The following is a 20,000-nucleotide window of genomic DNA, read 5'->3' as shown; positions in this document are numbered from 1 at the left end:
GCATGTGTGCACAAATCTGTCTGGGGAATTAACCGTGTGTACACACAGCTGAGCAGCTTACACACCAACTCTGTCTGTCTGTTTCTCTCTGACACACATACAACACACCTAAAACACTGCTGATGAACAGTTTTGGTGACAAAAAAAAAAATGAAGACTTTAAAATTGTAATGAGACTTAAAAAATGAAGAGGAAATAATGTGAATTTATCAATGTCTGAAATTTCTCAGTCTTTCTGGCCATCATTGTGTGGCTCAGATGATAGAGAGGGTTGACCACTAATTGTAAGGTTTGAAATTCAATCCAAGGTTCCTTCTGTCCACATGCCAAATTGTCCTTGGGCAAAACACCAAACTGCCATTTCTCACTAGCAGGTGGGCAACTTTGATGGCAGCTCTGTTGCCACTAGTTTGTGAACATGTGAGTGAATGGTTGAGAAAAATTGACCCCTAACACCCTTTAGATAAAAAAAAAAAAAAAAAAAAAAAAAAAAAAAGCACTATATAAGTGCAGAACCATTTACCATCAATAGCAAAATTTACCTATTGTTAAGTTACCAAGCTGCCACAATTTAGTTTTGTTGACTGGCAACACTGGAGGACAACAGAATCAAGATCCAGATCAAAGAATGGCTTTAAAATCCGTCAGTCTTTCTATCTGTGGATCTGGGTTGTGATGAATCTACTTTGTCAACTTGTTCAATTAACTGTGTTGTGACAGTCTATTGATCTCTTGGTGGATTACCTTTTCAAAACAATATCCTGCAATTTTCCTGAAAAGACAAATCCATCGCCAAAGCAACAACAAATGGGCTGCCCGGCTCTCTGGACTATCAGGTAGGAGAATTGTTTTGTTTTCAGTGACGATCACATAAAACAGTCTTTGGTGTCATAATTGTTTAAGACTGTCAAAAACAAATTGAGTTCAAGCCATACAATATGAAAAGGAACACTATATGGTTGAAAAGAAGTAAATTGTGTAATAAATATGAGACAGATGCATTTCTTTTCTGTAAAGCACTATTGATGTATAATTGGAAACCTGCTGATTATGGCTTTAAAACAAAACCCAATGGTCCCTGTCCAGGCCTGGTGTCTCTATATGAGATTATGAGGCTGTGTTGATTCTATCTTCCTAATCCCCCGTAGCTTTCCATAGAGAGAGGAACACAGAAAGTCCACAGGGATTAATTTACCATTCACAGATTAGAGATATGGTCTCCAATATCATCATTGAGGACAACCATCGAGGGCTCAACGATTGCAACGACGAGGAGAGGGAATGGAGAGAGTGAGAGAGAGAGACATAAACAGACGGAAAGAAAGACGGAGATGAAAACGAATGCACACAGACAGAGACAGCCTTCTTTCCTACAGCCCCATGCCTTAATGTCGTAGCTCGAAGACAAGAACATTAGACCTCATTCCACCTCCTCATCTGGGCCTGAAAAAGCCTGGGCTGAAAATCTTAATTAATTGTCCAATAGTGCTGCGGGGTCATTATGCATTGCAATAAAGAAGCGTGTAATTATGAGATTTAACAGCCATTACCAAGGCCAGGAACTCATATGTCATCATCAGCAACCAAGCCAATGGTTTGGTACGGCTATGTGTGTGGCTTGACGGACAGCACAGACACACACACACACACACACACACACACACACACACACACACACACACACACACAGACACAGACAGAGACACACACACACACACACACACACACACACACACACACACACACACACACACACACACACACACACACACACACACACACACGCATATGTACATATTACAATGTGGGTATAAAGTAGTTAAATATATAAGAGAGAAATGTGTCTCCTCTTGTATAAACAAACAGTTGTGTATTGGTATATAGTCTTGTGCATGCAGACAAGTAGAGAAACACAAACTAAAAGGAAAGTATGCTGGAAAAAGCACACACACACACACACACACACACACACACACACACACACACACACACACACACACACACACACACAAACCCATCAGTCTGACCCAGACAATAAGGCAGCCAGCTGTGATAGCAGCCTGCAGATGAAACATCCCATCAAGATTAAATAGTCACAAAAATACACATTATTACTGTGTGTGTTTTGTGTGTTTTGTGAATGCACAGTGAAGCACGGAGACCACAGGCCACAGTCCTTTGCCACATAGCAGGTGGGAAATGACACCCTTGTGTGAGGATGAAGTGCTGCGTACAAACACACGCACAACGTACATTAATAGAAAAGTGCTAAAGCTGTCCCACAACCGAAGAAAGAAGAGATAAACACATTTGACTGGACACCATAACATGAGGAGGGCAGCGATGGTTATAGTTTGGATCATACAGCATCCTGTTGGGAGTTTTGTCCCCAAAAGTGTCTTTTAGACATTACACAAAACACAATACAGAAATGGATGGTTACAATTTAATAAATACTGATTCTGATTCTGATACGAAAGACACATTTTATATGTTCTTTCAACACTGTATGGCCACACATTGGCAACGGGGCAGTCCCAAACTGTTGCCTGTTCTGCAGGAGTTTGCTTTTGTATGTGTGTGGGGTTTGTGTACAGGCCATAAGTCGTCCACAGCTGTTGACAGGCACGCTTCAATTCTATTTTCCCACCTGTTATTTCCTGATGGAAAGGATGAATCCTCAATTCTGTTATTTAAGAACAATGAATGGAGGATGCGAGAGAGAGGGAGAGAGGTAGAGGGAAGGGAAGGTGGGAGAGAAAACAGGAGGACAGTAGGAGCATCATGCAGGAAGGAGAAGCAAGAAAAAGAGAGTAAAACAAAGAGGAGTAAGGAAAAAGGAAAAAACATAAATGTAAGAAAGAGAAGAGAGAGGGAAGGAGGTGAGGAACAATGACGGGATGGGGGACAGGCATAACTGTTTCATGCCTGTCTGTGAACTTTGCATGAACCGACAGAAATAATGTGATGCCATGACAAGTCTGTCCCTCCTTCCACTAGATTTGCAGCATCCATACGTAAGCGTGTGATACCTGTGTGTGTGTGTGTGTGTGAACTCTTTATATTGCTTTTGGTGTGTGTGTGTGTGTGTACATGTGTGCTCCAACAGATAGAATAGGATGATGATGATTTGAAATGGAGTTTGGCCTGTGCGTAATTATGATCATCTATCTTTATGCCCCGGCAGCATATCATATCACATCACATCATCTCTCTCTCTCTCTCTCTCTCTCTCTTTTTCTAAGACAACCACACACACACACACACACACACACACACACACACACTCACACACACACACACACACACACACACACACACACACACACACACACACACACACACACACACACACACACACACACACACATATAAAAGCAAATTGAAAGTAGTAAAAGCTGACTGTTTGCTAGTAATGACTTCGATGATGATGGGCTCAGATGGTGTGTTGATTTATTTGTTACTGCTTGTCTGATTTCACATATTATAAAACGATGCACGTCTGTGTATGTGTGTGCATTTACTGTGTACTAGTGCTTCTTTCTAAGTATGTGTATGTGTTTCAGAAGTGTAGGTTTGCGTGCCACATTGATTTGTGTATAGTGTGTTTGTGCATGCAGGCTGGTGTACATGCCTACATATGCAGCCTCTTTCCCGTGTGTGTGTTGTGCGTGTGTGTGTGTGACAGATATTATTTGATGCAGATTAGTCAGTGTACTCAGATTGCAGGCTGTGTCTCAAAGGCTGATAGACAAATGAATTTGATTTGCAAATGTAATCAAACTAATAAGAAAAACAGTAATGGGCTGCTGAGCGCAAATCTTACGACTTCAATATTTGTGTTTTTTTTGCCACTTTTATTTGAACTGAAACACAGCTATCCACTAAACAACTTTCATGGCAATTTTGCTTTAGAAATTAGAAGAAAATTACTTTTAATGAGTGGCTGTAATTGTTCAGAAAAACAGATTTTCATTAGATGCGACTTTTAAAATCTGTGTACTCTTGAATGTACAGCTATTTTGTCCACTTGTTGTAGACTGCCATTGCTCTCCAAGTAACTTCTGTTTTTTTATTTTTTCCTTTTGAATTCAGATCTGATATTGTGTGACACATGTAAATACAGTGACAGCTGGTACCATGTGTGAGGCAAGTTGCGTGTGTCTGTCCGTATGATGTGTCAGGTTGTTCTGTCAACATGGGATGAATCCATCAGTATACTATGTTCTACATTATAGTAAATTCATAACTCTGCTCTCAACCACAGACCCACACTCATTTTGTTACATTAATTTTAACAAAATTGTTAAATGAACTGATAATGGAGCGTTTGCAAGTTAATTTTACTAAACATTTTGTTGCCATGCATGGTAAAACATTCCTCCATGTCTTCTCCATCCCTTTTATATCACTGACTGAGGATCTCACCATACGAAAACCAAAATATAGCGTGACCCAGACGCAGGAACAAAAAGTGAATACAAGAAAAAAGTGACGATGAAGTAGACAAGACAGAAAAAAAGGAATGCACAGAAAACAGAAAATGTTTCCCCTCCTCTGTTTCCTCATATTGATGATATGTGTCCAATACCCACAGGCTTAATCCAATAAAGAAAGCCCAACTTAATCCAAACATTAAGCTCAGATATCAAATATTCTCTTCCTAATTTGATTTCATCAATATTTGTTTTCATCTGCAAACAGAGATGTGTTTGTTTGTATGGGCTGCAAGAGGAAATCATGGCGGCGGTGCAATGGAAAATAAGTTATCTCTTTTGCATGGATGTGGACAATGCAATGGCCAAACACACACACTCACACATAAGCAAACACACATACTTGAAACCAAGACCTCAGCTTCTAAATGTGTTATCTGGCTCAGGGATGAGCAGAAATGGAAATCAAACACGGCCAACAGAGCTCAGAGAAAAACAACAGAGATTGGAAACACATGCGAAAAAGATACATGCAACAGAACTGACCAAGGCAAAGAACCCAAATTCTAATTCTGAATCTAAATCAGATTCTAATGAAGTCATATTTAGGTGGATCAAATTAGAATATGGAAAAGGCAGAGTCGGTGAAATCACAAGGAACAGCTCCAGGCTAAAGAATGACTTGGTTTGAATGGTTCCATTCACAATAGACTCTCTATCATGTGATTATTAATCAGAAAATGTATACAAATATCCCTGAAGATTTTGTGTAATTCACTGTAATTTTCTACAATAAAGCTAAACTTATTAACAACTTTCAACCTCTTTCCCACAAATCTTTCATCATTATGTTTCTCTAATAAAGACTGTATCTGACTTTATGTGTTTGCTTGAATACTGTCATATAAATGTAGTTATGTTAATAACTGTGCTCTATTTGCGCCTCTAAGTGAAATATATTTTTTGTGTGTTGTTTGTGTGTTGAGGCACACAGCATGCTATGACTGTCAAGGTGAACTAGCCTTAGTCGATAGAATGGAGGCAAATCTGCTTGTGTGCCTGTCTCTCTCTGTGTGTGTGTGTGTGTGTGTGTGTGTGTGTGTGTGTGTGTGTGTGTGTGTGTGTGTTGATGTGTATTTCTGTGTATGCGTTTTCATATTACATGGTTAATATCTTTGAGAAGGACAAACACTGATGGATGAAGTAGGGGAAGCATGATGAAGGAGGAGGAGGAAATCAGGACGAGGAGACAATAATAATATTGTTTGAGAAGTTTCATGCCAGTAGAGCTTACTGATTTAACAACTGGAAGACAAAGCAGTGCGGGTATTTAAGTTCTTTTTCTCCTGATTTACCACTCTCTGTTAACAAGCCCAACGACCTCTTCGCTGATTGATGACATCACCAGACTTAATGAGGGGGGCTGTAGAGTGACATCATCACCAGTCTGTGCTTTTACATTCCTCTCTCTCTGCACGTAAACGCACCAAAAACACACTCAAGATGCTGTTCTGCATCTCCTGGAGCTCATTGTGAAGTGTTATAATGTGTGTCAGTGTTAATTTACTGAGCTGTACAGTCAAAGTCAAGCATGTGAGTATCCATGAGAATATGTGAGCGTATGCGTGTGTGTGTGTGTGTGTGTGTGTGTGTGTGTGTGTGTGTGTGTGTGTGCGTAGATGTTCCCCTTGGCTGCTGAGACTCAACATTTGATTTGCTAAAAGGAGCAGGACACTTCTATTAATCAATATTTGCAGACTACTGGCTGCCTTTCTGGCTGATTGACTGGCTGTGTAGTTACTTGACTGACTGATTGGCTAACTAACACACTGACTGGCAGTCTGAACGGCGAACTGCTTGACTAAATCTCTAAGTGAAAACCATTTATAACATGTCCAAAAGAGAGAGAACACAGCAGAACAACAGCAGAAAGAGAATCTAGGGGGCTGTGGGGGGGGGGGGGGGTTGCTCATTGGGTGTTTCACTAAATATCTGATATCCCAATATTAGAAAAGAAGTACATATTAAAATTACTGATCTGATCAACAAGCAGCTGATCATACTGTTTAAAAATCTAGAGCTGAACTTAGATTCAATAAACCTGTTTCACTGTGAGACAGACACAGACAGACCAAAGCGAAGGAAGGTAATGATGGCTGGCTGGGAGGATGAGAGAAGAGGGGCGTGGGAGGGAATACGGGTTGAGAGATGAGGTTGACTTGATAATGAAGAGGTTAAGGATGCCATGGAGAGAGAGGGTGGGAGGTCAGGTCAGAGAGAGGGAGAAATGGAGGGAGAGCCAGAGAGAGACAGCAGGAGAGAGAAAAGAAGCAGGTCACAAAAGAGGTTGAATCGGTGGGGGATATTTAGCCAACGGGTCAAAATAGTATTGTGTTAAAGGCTCTCTGGGAGTATCCAGGTCCTACTGAGGTAATGTATGTAACCTCTCTGCTTTCCATTCTCCTACCATGTCCTATCCTTTCCTCCTCCCTGTTCAACCTTGTTGATCCGTGTTGTTTTACACCTCAACTTCACCCCTCTCCTCCTTCAACTTCCCTCATCATGTACCCTTACATCCTAAGTGAAGGAAGTGGTATAAAAAAAAGTGTCACGAAAATGACAAAACTTTTAATCAATTGATGATTAAAAAAGAAAATATGAAAACTCAGAGTTTACTGATAAAATGAAGAGCATACTTATGGAAGTTAAATTTGTTGACCACCAATTAAGGTCCAAGGACAGTATGAGTCACTTGCAAAATATCAGGAAGGGGCAGTGTATCAGCTTATAAATAACAAAAAGAAGGGGACCTAGGATTAAGCCTTGAGGACCTCTTACAGTAAAAGGAAGAAACTCTGCCTTATTACTCAGCTTTATGGAAATAAAGAGTGCCACCAAAGTCTTTTTTCAAGAAGTGTTTTAAACTGTTAACATTTTTTGAGTATCCATCTTACTCATTGAAGAAATATTAATCAAACAGTGTAGGCCTAACCTCATATCATGGTTATTTACCAGTCAAACTTATTTTGAGCACAGAGTAACTGTAAGACTGAGGCTATGTACATCATAGTTGTGATCATTATTAATACTGGGAGTTATCACTTTTTGGAAATTAATCTCTTTTATCTAATTATCTCTTTAGACTGAATTTTGTGTTTGATGTGGGTTGGATTCCTCACCTAAAAGAGGTCAAATACACCAATGGATTTAAAAAAATAATAATATTTTTTTACACATTTACCATAACCTTTTTATGCAGAAGTATTTGAGTTTATGGGATTTTGATAAGACTTGAACCTCAATTATGTTTTCAGCATCACAATAAGGTATTTTAACCCCCATGAATAAGATGAATAAAATACAGAGAGTGAAGAAATGATAAAGACACTAATAACTGAGTGATTGATACAGAGAAACAGAACAAAGTATGCAGAACATGAAGCAAGAGGACACTCTTCATCACCTACTTTCCCATCGCCATCACCCAAACCTGCTCTCCCATATCTCCATAAAGACCGATTAAATGAATGGACCAACGGCAACCCCTCCACCTCCCATCCCCCATTTTTACAGCTCAATCATGCTGCGTTACTGCCGACACAGACTGCTTATCCTGAGTGTCAAAATTGAAAGGAGAAAGAAAGAAGGAGAGGGAGGGAGAAAGACTGTAAGAAAAGAAGGAGCAAGTAAGAAGAGATAGGGAAGCAAGAGAATAGTGGAGGGGAAGGGGAGGGGGCGGGGTGGCCTAAGAGCAATTTCTTTCTTGAATAAAGAAAGAATAGGGGAGGGGGTTGTACAAAAAAAAAAAAAAAAAAAGCACTAATGGCAAGGCCCCTGGTTTTGGTAAAATAGACTGTGTTATAGGTTCTGGCTCTCATTCGTTGATTCCTTCATTTGTTCGTTCCTTGCTCTTTCGTCAAGTCAAGTGCTCGCCTGTCTGTCTTTCCCTTTTGTGTCCGCGAGTCCAGATAAGAGCTGCTAGTATGACTGCCCGGTAGTCATTGAGTTATTATGGAGAGAAAGAGGGAGAACACAGAGAGAGAGAGAGAGAGAGAGAGAGAGAGACAGAGAGAGAGAGAGAAAGAGAGAGAGAGAGAGAACAGAAAAGAGAGGATGAAAAGACTAATTCTTCTGACAGATAAAAGGCTCATTTTGAATGGCCTTTCTTTCCTTTAATTCACTCTCTCATTCACTGCTGTTTAAATATTTGCTGTTCTTCTCCTCCTCTTCTCACCTGACTGCTCTTCGTTCCTCCTTCAAACACACTCACACAACCACACACTTGACGATGACATGAAGCCTAATATGCAACTGGAGTTGTCTCTTTGAGAGCTATTAAACTGAGATCTTCTCTTCACTAATCCATATTATTGGATGGTAAGGCCTTTCACGCCCTCTGAATAATAACTTCTGATATTTCCACATACCCACAGTTTCCAGAGTGTGACGGTTTACTGCTCATATACTGTATGATCGCGTGTGTGTTGTGTGTTGTGTGTGTGGGGGGACACTTGTCTATGTGTTGCCCACAGTTTGAATCAGCAAAAAGGCCTCTATTATACTCGCCTGTGTTTATGCATTTGCACGCAATTCATGGCTTTCTTTGACGCACGTGTGTGAAGTGCACATGTGTGATTCCTTGTGGGATAACACGAGACGCACACTGTGTCTGAAACCTCATTTTCCTCTCCTAATGACATATCAAATGTTTGCATAAGGCCATATCAGTATGGAAATGAGTGCGCACACACACACACACACACACACACACACACACACACACACACACACACACACACACACACACACACACACACACACACATAAGTCTTAGAATAAAAGAACCAATTGAAGAGATAGGCTACGTGTGTGTATATGTGTGTGTGTTGTCAAAAGTCTCTAAGGTTGGGCGACTCCGCGTGTCAAACATGACTAGCACCACACACACGTGCATGCACACACACACGTACCCTAGCCTTGTTATCTGGGGGCCTGTCTTGCAGGCAGCCTCTCTAACGCTGAGTGATGTTTAAATTAGTTTACAATTTAGGCTCCTTGCTATCCGCAGACGGCTCTTAACTCTGTGTGTATGTGATGTGTTTTTGTGTGTGTGTGTTTGTACGTGTGAGAGCGTAACAAATTGTTGCCAGTACGGCAGACATCTAATGACTTCAAATTAGCTGCCTGGCGCTCGCCTTGACACGTTGTTACCACTGTTAGCAGCCTTTGTGCGCGTGTATGCGTGTGTGTGTGTGTGCATGCAGCACCGCGCAGCCATATCATGAAGCATAAATTGGCTTCACCTCCCCTCTCTCTGCCTCTGTCTTTTTTCTCTTTGTCTCTCTGTCTCTCTCCATCAATTTGATTAAAAAAATTACTGTACCATGGCGAGCAAAGACGTGTGCATGTGTGTGTTCACATGTACACCGTGCACACAGTGTTCTCACACACACAGACAGACACACACACAACAAGATGTGAAACAAGATGGCTGCAAAAAGGTTAACAGGTCTATCCTCCTGTATTCTGTGTGTGTGTGTGTGTGTGTGTGTGTGTGTGTGTGTGTGTGTGTGTGTGTGTGTGTGTGTGTGTGTGAGGCTGATAAAGAATGTCGAGGAGGTGTATTTCTTTCTGACAATCCTTTCCACCCTGAGAGAACAGTAGAACACTGTGTGTGTGTGGACATGTATGTGTCTGCGTGTTTGGTGTGAGTGTGAGTATTAGATCAGCGTTCAGCGTTGTAAACAGTGAGGATTTCATAAAGTGTTCACATCACACACACACACACACATACACTTGGAAGATGAAGAGTTCTATCTTTCTCTGTGAGCAGTGGATTGCCTTCCTCGTTCATCTAATCACGCCATCTTCTCTCCTCCGCCAAGCAATCGTTGCGCTTCGCTCCCTTCATACAGAACGAACACACACACACACACACACACACACACACACACACACACACACACACACACACACACACACACACACACACACACACACACACACACACACACACACACCTGTACAGGAGCTGGTTAACTTGGTCCACTCCCTTGTACAAATAGTTAACTAAAGGGAAAGGCAGGCCTGCTGAAAAACATTAAATATACCTTGCATGTATGCTCTATGTTGTTTTAAAGGAGAAAAACACATTTTCAAAGAGCTATACTTAGTATACGGATCAATATATATGTCTGCTTATTGTCCATAAAGCAGCACATGGATCAATACACTAACAAGAAGCAATGTATATTCCCGTCCCTCTTTCTGTCTCTGCATCTTGTTTTTCTCTTTCTCAGTTTTTTTTCTCATATGTATTGATATCATATACATATCATTGGGAGACCCTGCTATCCAACGTCACTGACTTCATTGTTATAGATTTACACAACATGACTGAGTGGTATTTATGTCTCTAATCTGGAGTTTCCTCCTCTCTTACAGCCTCCTACACTGTTTGAGTGGTAGCAACACTGGGTAATTCTATTCTATTCTATTCTATTCTATTCTATTCTATTCTATTCTATTCTATTCTGTTCTGTTCTGTTCTGTTACCATATTTCCGGTGAACAATGTGACTAATCTTTCTGCTAATCTGTGTTAATCTGAGACACTGCTCTTCCCTCCTCTCTGCTGTCACAGCAGGCTCCCTCACTAAAACCAAAACCAGATTAAAGTTTTCATCTCTTTCTCTCCTTCAACCACTTCCTTGTCGTCCTCTTCACTTTAGCTTCAGTAGCAGAAGACATTTCTCAAGTAATGTTTTCATATTTTCTAAAGTTCACATTTTTTGCTCTGTCATTATGTTAATTTTGGGATCTTGCAGTCCGGATCCAATTTTGATCAGATTAAGAGAGAAAAGGGGTTAGTTTAAAAAGATTAGATTAAATTCTTCTGTTTTAGTGATGAACCTGTAGAGGGACACAGATGTGTTTTCCTCTTAAATAGATGTCACAGTTTCATATATACACAGTATAGAGCAATTCACCCTACTTTATTATTAGAATGTGACATTTTAATTTTTTACTTTATTTAAACTGTGATTTAGATTACCTGTTACAATAAAGTTAGTGGAAATACTATAAATAGTGTTGCCACACAAAAATTTGAACTGATGCTCATCACTTAATGCAGCAACTAACATGCTGCTGACTCTAAATAGCCTTTGTCAGGGTGACAGGCAAAATATATGATGAGCACAAAGTGAATCAATTTATTGCATGTCTGTGTGATATTTATGTGACATATTTATGTGATTTTAGTAACAGCACAAACACAGTTCAAGTACAAATATCGTACAAATGCACACACAAACCCAAACATCCATCCACACCCTGAAGGTAAGGGGATTGTACTGCTCTGAATTTCTGTATGTGAGTGTGTTGGATTTTGTGATGCCAGTGAGGGTTGGTCAGTAGGAGAAGTAAATATTTCAAACGGTCTGAGTGCAAAGATTAGGGGTAAAGGTAACACCTTAGCACCACGTGTACTCGTGTATATTATGTAAGTGTGTTTGAACAGCATCTGGAGCAGCTGATTCTAACCTTAAACACTCTCTGCCAATCCACACAGCATGTGTGTTTGTGCATCTGTACCGTATATGTGTGTGGGTGTGTATATGAAATTCTCCTATACTGTGAACTGAAAAAAAAAAAAAAATGTCTGTGCTGTATGTGTGTGCGTGCGACATGGAGTCTGGTAAACTTCGGAGTGAGAGTCAGGGTTCAGCAGATTTTATTTTTCCTACCTGGGATGTGTTTGGCCCAGCCGATGTTGACCACCAGCTCTCTGTCCGCCAGGTCGCACAGCGTAGTCAGGGCCTTGATGTCGCTGTCTGGTACTGTTGGGTCGGGCATGGCGTAAATCTTCTCTGGCTCGGCCACCAGCAGGTGAGAGACGATTTTGTTATCTGCAAGGCAGCCAAAGGCAACTGACATGACCACCAGACAAGGAGAAAGACACAGAGACAGAGAGATGGTGAATTTTTGCCACTTCATGCCACAAGGTATTCCACACCAATGCGGTGCATAAATGTGAAAAGTCATATGCAAAGTTCCTGATAACACGGCCTGCTGCTAACACGTGTTTAAAGGTATTTCCTCGAGTATCAAAAAAGGCCCTGACATGATCATTAGGCTAGGACACAGAAACAGAGATATGTGGTATGAAATCAACACACAATTTACAATTTGTAAGTGGAAGTGTTAAACATCTTGAAATGCAATTAAACTGTTGGCCCATTTCCTTTAAATAACATTAAAAGTAAATAATGTGTTTATAGTGAAAGATTCACATTTTGATGTTAAATAAAACAGTTTTTGCTGTGCTCTAACAGTTTGGCATATTCAATAATTATTTGGCAGTACTAAACATGAAGATGCACTTAACAAAAGATCAAACATTTATTGAAATGTTTCCAGATAGGAGCTGTTCCAAGGTGTGATTAAAGGCGATTACTGCCAATGATCCAAGTTGCCCGAAATGTTGTCTTTTGTACCACAGCCTTAAGAAGCTTCACTGATACATACGGGTGGGGGTGGGGGGTGGAGGGGAGATACTGAAAGCCAAACAGCTCAGCTGGTAATGGTGACATGTGGTGATGAGACCTCTATGGCCCATTAGTAACAGACTGATACCCTGCTTCCAAATTAATCCACTGACTAATCAAGCATGGGAATAATAACGGAGGATAGTAGAGCAAGAGTGGAGTGAAGGATAGAGAAAGAGAGAGAGAGATTAGTCATGGAAAAAAATGGGAGAAGACAGACAGGTAGAAATAGAGCCATGGACAGATTGTAAAAGACAGACAGGAAGCGTCCAGAGAGCGACAGCTAGATAGAGATAAAGAGCAAGAGGGAGTGGAGCAGAGTTGTGGGGATGAGTTGTGTATTGATCTAACACTGTCCACCTCCCCCATTCTCTTACATCCACACACACAGTGTGTATATATACATCTACTGTATATGTATGTCTCCACACACACACATATACACACACACACACACACACACACACACACACACACACACACACACACACACACACACACACACACACACGCTCCAGCTCCAGGGTCATTTGAGCCCAAACATTCCAAGTCACACAGCAGTATCTGTGGGTAAATCTTATTTAATGTTTCCCTAATTAGAATCAATGGAAGCCCATTTCCAAACCCTGGGCTATTGTTCTGTTCTCACACAATCAATGGGGACGCTGAGGCTGGGGATTGGGCTACCGATAGATAGGCTGTGTGAGCGCGACAGAAAGAGTTTGTGTGTGTATTGACTGCATGTGAGACAGAAAGAACAGGAGAGATGCAGGAAGTCTATATCAACCCTGTATTTTTTGTTTTTCAAGTGTAGGTTTGTTTTGTGGTCAGAGACAGGTTTATAAGAGAAAAGATGCCAGGAATACAGACTGAATAAATATTTGGTCTTCTGCTCTCTTCCAACATGTGACTTAATAAGAATAATAACAAGACTAAAGGGGTAAATATAATTTAAACTGTTTAAGGCAAACTGGTCTTTAGCATGCCAGTGAAGACGCTTTGTTATCTGGAGCACAGGCATGCTTTTGTGTATGAAAAAGCATATATTATAAACACACACACGCTGTGTACACACATTCACATTATCCCATCATTTCAATGATTAGTAGTGCAAAAGTCCCAGTAAGCTGTCGTGCAGCCATTCAGCATATTGGCCTGAAGCAGAATATGCTCCAGCTTTAAGCAAAATGAGCTTTGGGGACCAAGCTGCTAAACACTGCTCAATCTGCACCGTGTGTGTGTGTGTGTGTGTGTGTGTGTGTGTGTGTGTGTGTGTGTGTGTGTGTGTGTGTGTGTGTTTGTGTGTGTTTGTGTGTGTTATGTGTGCAAGCAGACGGTTAGCTAGAGAGCTAACTCTAGTTTGATGTGGTTGCCAGATTGGATTTAATCCGGATTAGGTTCTGGCTGGTCTCCCTCTCCCTCTCCCTCTCCCTCTCCCTCTCCCTCTGTCTCTCCCTCTGTCTCTCTCCCTCTCTTTCCCTCTCCCTCTCTTTCCCTCCCCTCTTCTGTCTCTCTGAGAAACCCTCACATTTAGGTTGAGCCTCTCTGCCTCTACCTGTCTCTCTGTCACTCTCACTCACTCTCTCCCTTGTTAATTTTTCAATCATCAGGCTTTGGCTATATTCTTTTAAAAAGCTCAGCCAATCCAGCCGCAGCTAAATGAATACCTTTATGGTGAAATATTACATGTATAAAATGTTATGATCCCAAACTGGTAGCAGTAGAAACAGGGAGATAAACATGGTCCCAAACAGATGGGCTCCTCACTACCCTGTGCCTGTTTATGTGTGTGTGTGTTTGTGCGTCTGTTGAAATGTTTTTACTGTCCAACTGTCTCCATTAAAATAGAAACTGATGGAGAGGCAGTTCCTTGTACTTCTGGTCTCTAACCAACGACTCCTGGTTATTGCACTGGTTATTACACATGGTGACACAATATGGTTGAACATTTTGTTTAAGATTTTCCTTGTGTGCGGTCCATTGTATGTTCTTTGTTGCTCCCTCTAGACATCATGTCAGATGCTTTTGCACATTCATTTCTAGTCTGTGTTACAATGAACCAATAACAGTGTGCACATCCCTGTCCTTGAGAATCACTGATCAACCTTGTAGGCTCATTTGTTTTTACATGTGTGGGTTCTTACAGGGCTTCTTGGGGGGCAGAGCCAGCTGTGGGTTCAGGTACGGGCTGTTGTCTGCATCTATCCGGCGTTTATACTTCTGTCTTCCACCACGAACCCTGTCCAGACGAACACCTGTAAGAAAGGACAGAGACAAGATGTATGTATCAATACAGTGTGCAGGCCACAGAACCAATGAGAGACTTTGTCCTTTTTAACTAGTTAAGAACACAAGAAAATAACCATTCTACTCGTATGCAAGAAAAGGAGAGCAGGAACTAAAGGGGGAGAGATGAGAATGAAGGAACGTGACATATGAAGTCTGGGTATTCGTATATGCTTGTTATTCACGTTTATGTTATTGTTAGACTTAGACTTTATTAATCCCACAGTGGGGACATTTTGTCATCACAGCAGCATAGGAACACTAAAAGGTGCACACAATAAGAACAAATGTACAAATACGTATTCATAATGTAAGATAGATAAGAAGAATTATTTTAGAAAAAAATAAGAGCATAGACTAAATACACACACACACACACAAACTATATACACAAAAACAAGGCTTGCTCAACTCACTTGTCTCTTTTATTCGCCAACAAGACTAATTTATAGAGATGCCAGAGGCCTCTCGCACTCTCTCTCTCTCTCTCTCTCCTGCTTTCTGACTCTTTTACTGTCTCTTGCCCAATCTCGGTCTCTCTATTGCTGTCTCCCTCTCCGTCTCGTTAATTAATTGACACAAAGGAGTCCTAATTTAATTAGGCCTATCTCTCACGGGATTGGATGTTACCGTGGTTACCACTTAAAGATGGATAAGGAAGACAGAGGTGTCATATACCCTGGATGAGGAGAGGAGAGGAGAGGAGAGGAGAGGAGTACTGAAAGAACGGTCAAATATTTCACAACTAACCCTAAAAAAACCCCTGTTTTTGAGCAACAATATGAATAACTTTTGGAACTGATGTATCACGACTTTTGCAGAATTACTGCAGAATGAGGTCCAACATGTCATTCTTTTACTATCTTTATATTTAGATTAAATATTAATCGGACTTTTACTGACTACACAGTATGTCAGTTTTTAGGTATTACACGGAATACGAATATTTGAACCTGCATCATGTAAGTTGAAGATTGTCTGAACTGACATTCAGCAAACGATTCAGTTTCAGGCTGAATGGAGTGTTTTCAAAATAAATACAGAAGAAATGAGATGTAAAGACAACCAGTATCAGCCACTAATGCTGAAAAGATTTTAAGAAAATCATCTACACAAACATTATAAACAGGAAGGTCCATGAAAGAAGGTTATCTGAATATGAATCATACTGAGTACCTGAGCAGTATGAAGTCTGGTTTAAGAGCATTCAAAGCTAAATGTAAATGTTCAAGCTGGGAATTAAGTTGGGTACTAAGTCACAGAGAAAGTCAGCTGACAGCTGCAGAGAAATCTTAATGTTGTTGGTGTAAACAACACAATGCATAACAAGCAATCGTTGTCTTTTTGAAATTCTGTTAACTGAATGCATTCAATGAAATTAAATCAAACAAAATCCGAAATACTTAAAATATTCTCATGAAATGAAACTAAAACTAATATTAAGAGAGTGTCTGTACAGTGCTTTATATTCCAGCGGCACTACTGATTTAAAAGGTTATCTGACGCAAAGTGCATTTAAAACAATAAGGATTTGTTTTAAATCTACAGACAGAGAGGAAGGAGGGAAATAAGAGAGTGAAAGCAAGAGAGAGATTTGCTCACACACAGAGATTTAAATCCTCTGAAAAATGTGCTGACCACATTCAAGACAACACACCTCAGAGATTTAACAGAAAGACTTCTATTGGCAGCAAAGACAAAAACATCAGGGAGGATGTTGGTGCATTAGTGTGCATGTGTGAGTAGTTTTAAGTGGGCATCTGTTTTATTTGTGTTTTGCATATGTGTGCATTTTGGTTTTATTCAAAACATCTTACAGTGGTGGAATGTTTTTTCTACGGAAATTTGGTCATTTAGAAAACTCTAACTAGCTCTGTGAGTCATCCACCCAGTGAACTGAACATGACACACATCTGTGTGTGTGTGTGGTTGAGCGAGTGCTTGAGACAGAGATAGGTAGACAGAAGGGCTGACAGTCCAGGTACAGTGGGGGGCCCAGTGTCAGCAAACGGTCAAGAGACTCTTAACACCAGGGGGTACAAACCTGCTCAAACACCCACTCTTTGCTTTTTTTCTCACGTACACATTCACACATTTCTCAAACCCACACCCCCATGTTGTGTTTTGCTAAGCTGCGACAAGCAGCTTGCTCAGTCACTACCTGGGTCAGTGGTTGGTCAGAAGAGACGAGGGAGTAAGAGAAAGCAGAAACAGAGAAATGGAGTTAGAAAGCCTAGAGGACAGAGGATCTGACGGACAAGGTAGATGTTAGGATGGAGAGGACATACTGTATAAAGACTGAATGAAATAAATGAAAAACAGTTGAAAAAACATGTGAGGGTACAGCTGTAAAGCTGAGACGTCAGTAATATGGCGACATATATTCAAAATTGAATTTAAATTCAGTGAGAAATTGTTAAAATGTGATTTTGGGAGCCCTTCTCTATCTCCCATGTATTTACTGTACCTTAATTCATGTGCATTTGTGTCTATTTCTGACCAATCATATACCTACCTTGATGTGAAGACAAATATTAAGCCTAAAAAACTACATTAAAATATGCCAGGCTACATAAAATACAGCAGTGGCACCACCAACCTGACTACTTATTGAAAAAGGAAGCTTGATATCAAGACAGAAGAAAACAGCACTGAGCGTAATGTTACTCCTGAGAGCAGTTAAACTGAAGCAATGCAAGTGTCGACAACTGCTTACACTTCTGCCCCGAGTTACTGCCTTATTTGTCAAAGGCAGTAACCAGACCAATAAGATATATATATATATATATATATATATATATATATGTGCCCAGGTGTTGTTGAAAGTGGTAGATTCAGTGTCCAAAACTTACAAAGTCTATCATTTCTTATTATGAAGTGGTTCTTTTTTGCATTTTGGCTGCTCTCAATCAAAACTGAAAATGTCAAATATAGTTTTGTGAATGTGATCATATCAGTGAAATTAGAAGTGTTTTCTATGTATGAAACAACACTTAAGTCAACAATTAGTAGTTTCTGTTTCATGCCTGTGATGTTCTCTGGTTCGGAAATTCCATTGCATTCCTGCTGCTCTCTGTTGTGGAGAAGATGTGTCTTCTTGGTCTTTCTTCTCAGCATTCTTAATTTGTTGTCTTTTATTTAGGGATATTGAAGAAGAAGAAATGTCTTTTCGCTGTGAAATGTTTCCATAACCTGAGATCTTTAGCTTTGCTTGCAATGTTGAAAAATAAACCTTCTCTGTGCCATAAAGCATTCAACCTTTATGCCATAAAGCAAAGGAAAGAAAATACATTTTTGATGCACAGTGCAACAGACACAGTGAAGAACTACCATCCCTCTCAGCTTCAATTTTGTTTCTTCATTAAAATGAAAGTGATAAAGATTTATTGTTTTTAAAAGACTACAACAGTAGTAATCATAAGGAGGCAGACTGTCTGCACATAAATGCAAATATACACACGTTCACTTAAACACACACTTTCACACTACTTTCTGTTACACAAACTCTTACATGCAGACTCTCAATTTTTCTTTCTCTTTCCCATATACCTAAAACCCAGCACTGAGCTGAGCTCACTTCATAAAGAGCCCTCTCTAACTACCTCATCTATTTTCCACCAAATTAACTCTCTCTCAGCACTGATTAATGATCAAATCTAAATGAATCAAATTAAAAATTGAAAATTATATTTCCAAAGCCCACAAAAAAGAGACAGGAAGAAGCAAGGGGGAGAGTGAGAGTGCGCTACCTCCTCCTAACAAATGAGCCTTCAAATCGTAAAGAATGGACAAGAGGGGAGAGGACGAGAGGAACGAGGGGAGGAAAGGGAAGAGAAGAAAGAGGGAAATGGTAGGGAGAAAGTAAATGTGGATCCAAAAAAGATAAAACAAGTAAAGAGGAAAAAGAAAAGGCAAGAAGGAAGAACTGAACAATTGAACAGGGAGTGGGTACAAAATGGAATTAAAAGGCACATGAAAAGAAATAAAACCGAGATAAAAAAAATGATAAAAGGGAGTAATAGAAGATTATGATGAAAGAAAGTGTAGAAAAAAAAGAGAGAATATGGTAGAGTAGAGAGTAAAGAGGGTAGAAGAGTAGAGCACAGGCTGTGAAATAAGAGGAAAAAGGGAGAGGTAAGTTAAGGATTGTCAGGTGAACAGCAGAAGAAAAAATGAAATGAGAGAGAAGAGGAATGATGCATGAAAGAAGAAAGAAGCCACTGCGGTTATATAACGTATCCAGCTTTTATCATGTCAGCTAACAGTTCACCTTAGTCAACTACTTCTACTCTCTCACACACAAATATCTAATAAATGTGATGATAGACATTTGTTGTGCATTATTTTGCATCATATTGCATACCTGGTCAATGTGTAAGCTGTATTTGGCCCCACATGATTAATAATGTATTTTTAAAACATGTTAAGTTACTGTATCTTTCACCCATATTTTTGTACAACTTTTGTCAAACCCTGTACACAGTTGTGAAGACACACACACACACACACACACACACACACACACACACACACACACACACACACACACACACTCTGTGACAGTGATGAAGGTGAATCATTCCTATCGTGGGAATATTGCTGTCTGTCAATAGCACGATCTGCACTAAATGCATCAGCATAGATTTTTACACTGCACTGGCGTCAGTGTGTGTATGTGTGTGTGTGTGTGTGTGTGTGTGTGTGTGTGTGTGTGTGTGTATGTGTATGTG

General features: G+C 40.2%; 1 protein-coding gene across 4 annotated transcripts in view; it reads right to left on the bottom strand.

The window, feature by feature from the left end:
• The window catches only part of esrrga (estrogen-related receptor gamma a), a 149,251-nt gene that overhangs the window by 19,125 nt on the left and 110,126 nt on the right, over positions 1-20,000 (bottom strand). For 3 of the 4 annotated variants that reach the window (XM_069173538.1, XM_069173537.1, XM_069173535.1), the window contains exons 5-6: positions 15,129-15,239; positions 12,184-12,366 (exon numbers count right to left, since the gene is read on the bottom strand). In XM_069173538.1, the coding sequence (XP_069029639.1) occupies positions 12,184-12,366; positions 15,129-15,239 (294 nt within the window). The remainder of the gene's footprint in view (positions 1-12,183; positions 12,367-15,128; positions 15,240-20,000) is intronic. The other variant, XM_069173536.1, reaches the window with a different exon arrangement.

The sequence above is a fragment of the Embiotoca jacksoni genome, unplaced genomic scaffold (assembly GCF_022577435.1).
Source record: "Embiotoca jacksoni isolate LCO1_2020_lvr unplaced genomic scaffold, fEmbJac1.0.p SCAF_6, whole genome shotgun sequence".
Taxonomy (NCBI): Eukaryota; Metazoa; Chordata; class Actinopteri; family Embiotocidae; genus Embiotoca; species Embiotoca jacksoni.
The sequence above is the reverse complement of the archived record's forward strand: the minus strand, read 5'-3'. Positions and strand labels throughout refer to the sequence as shown.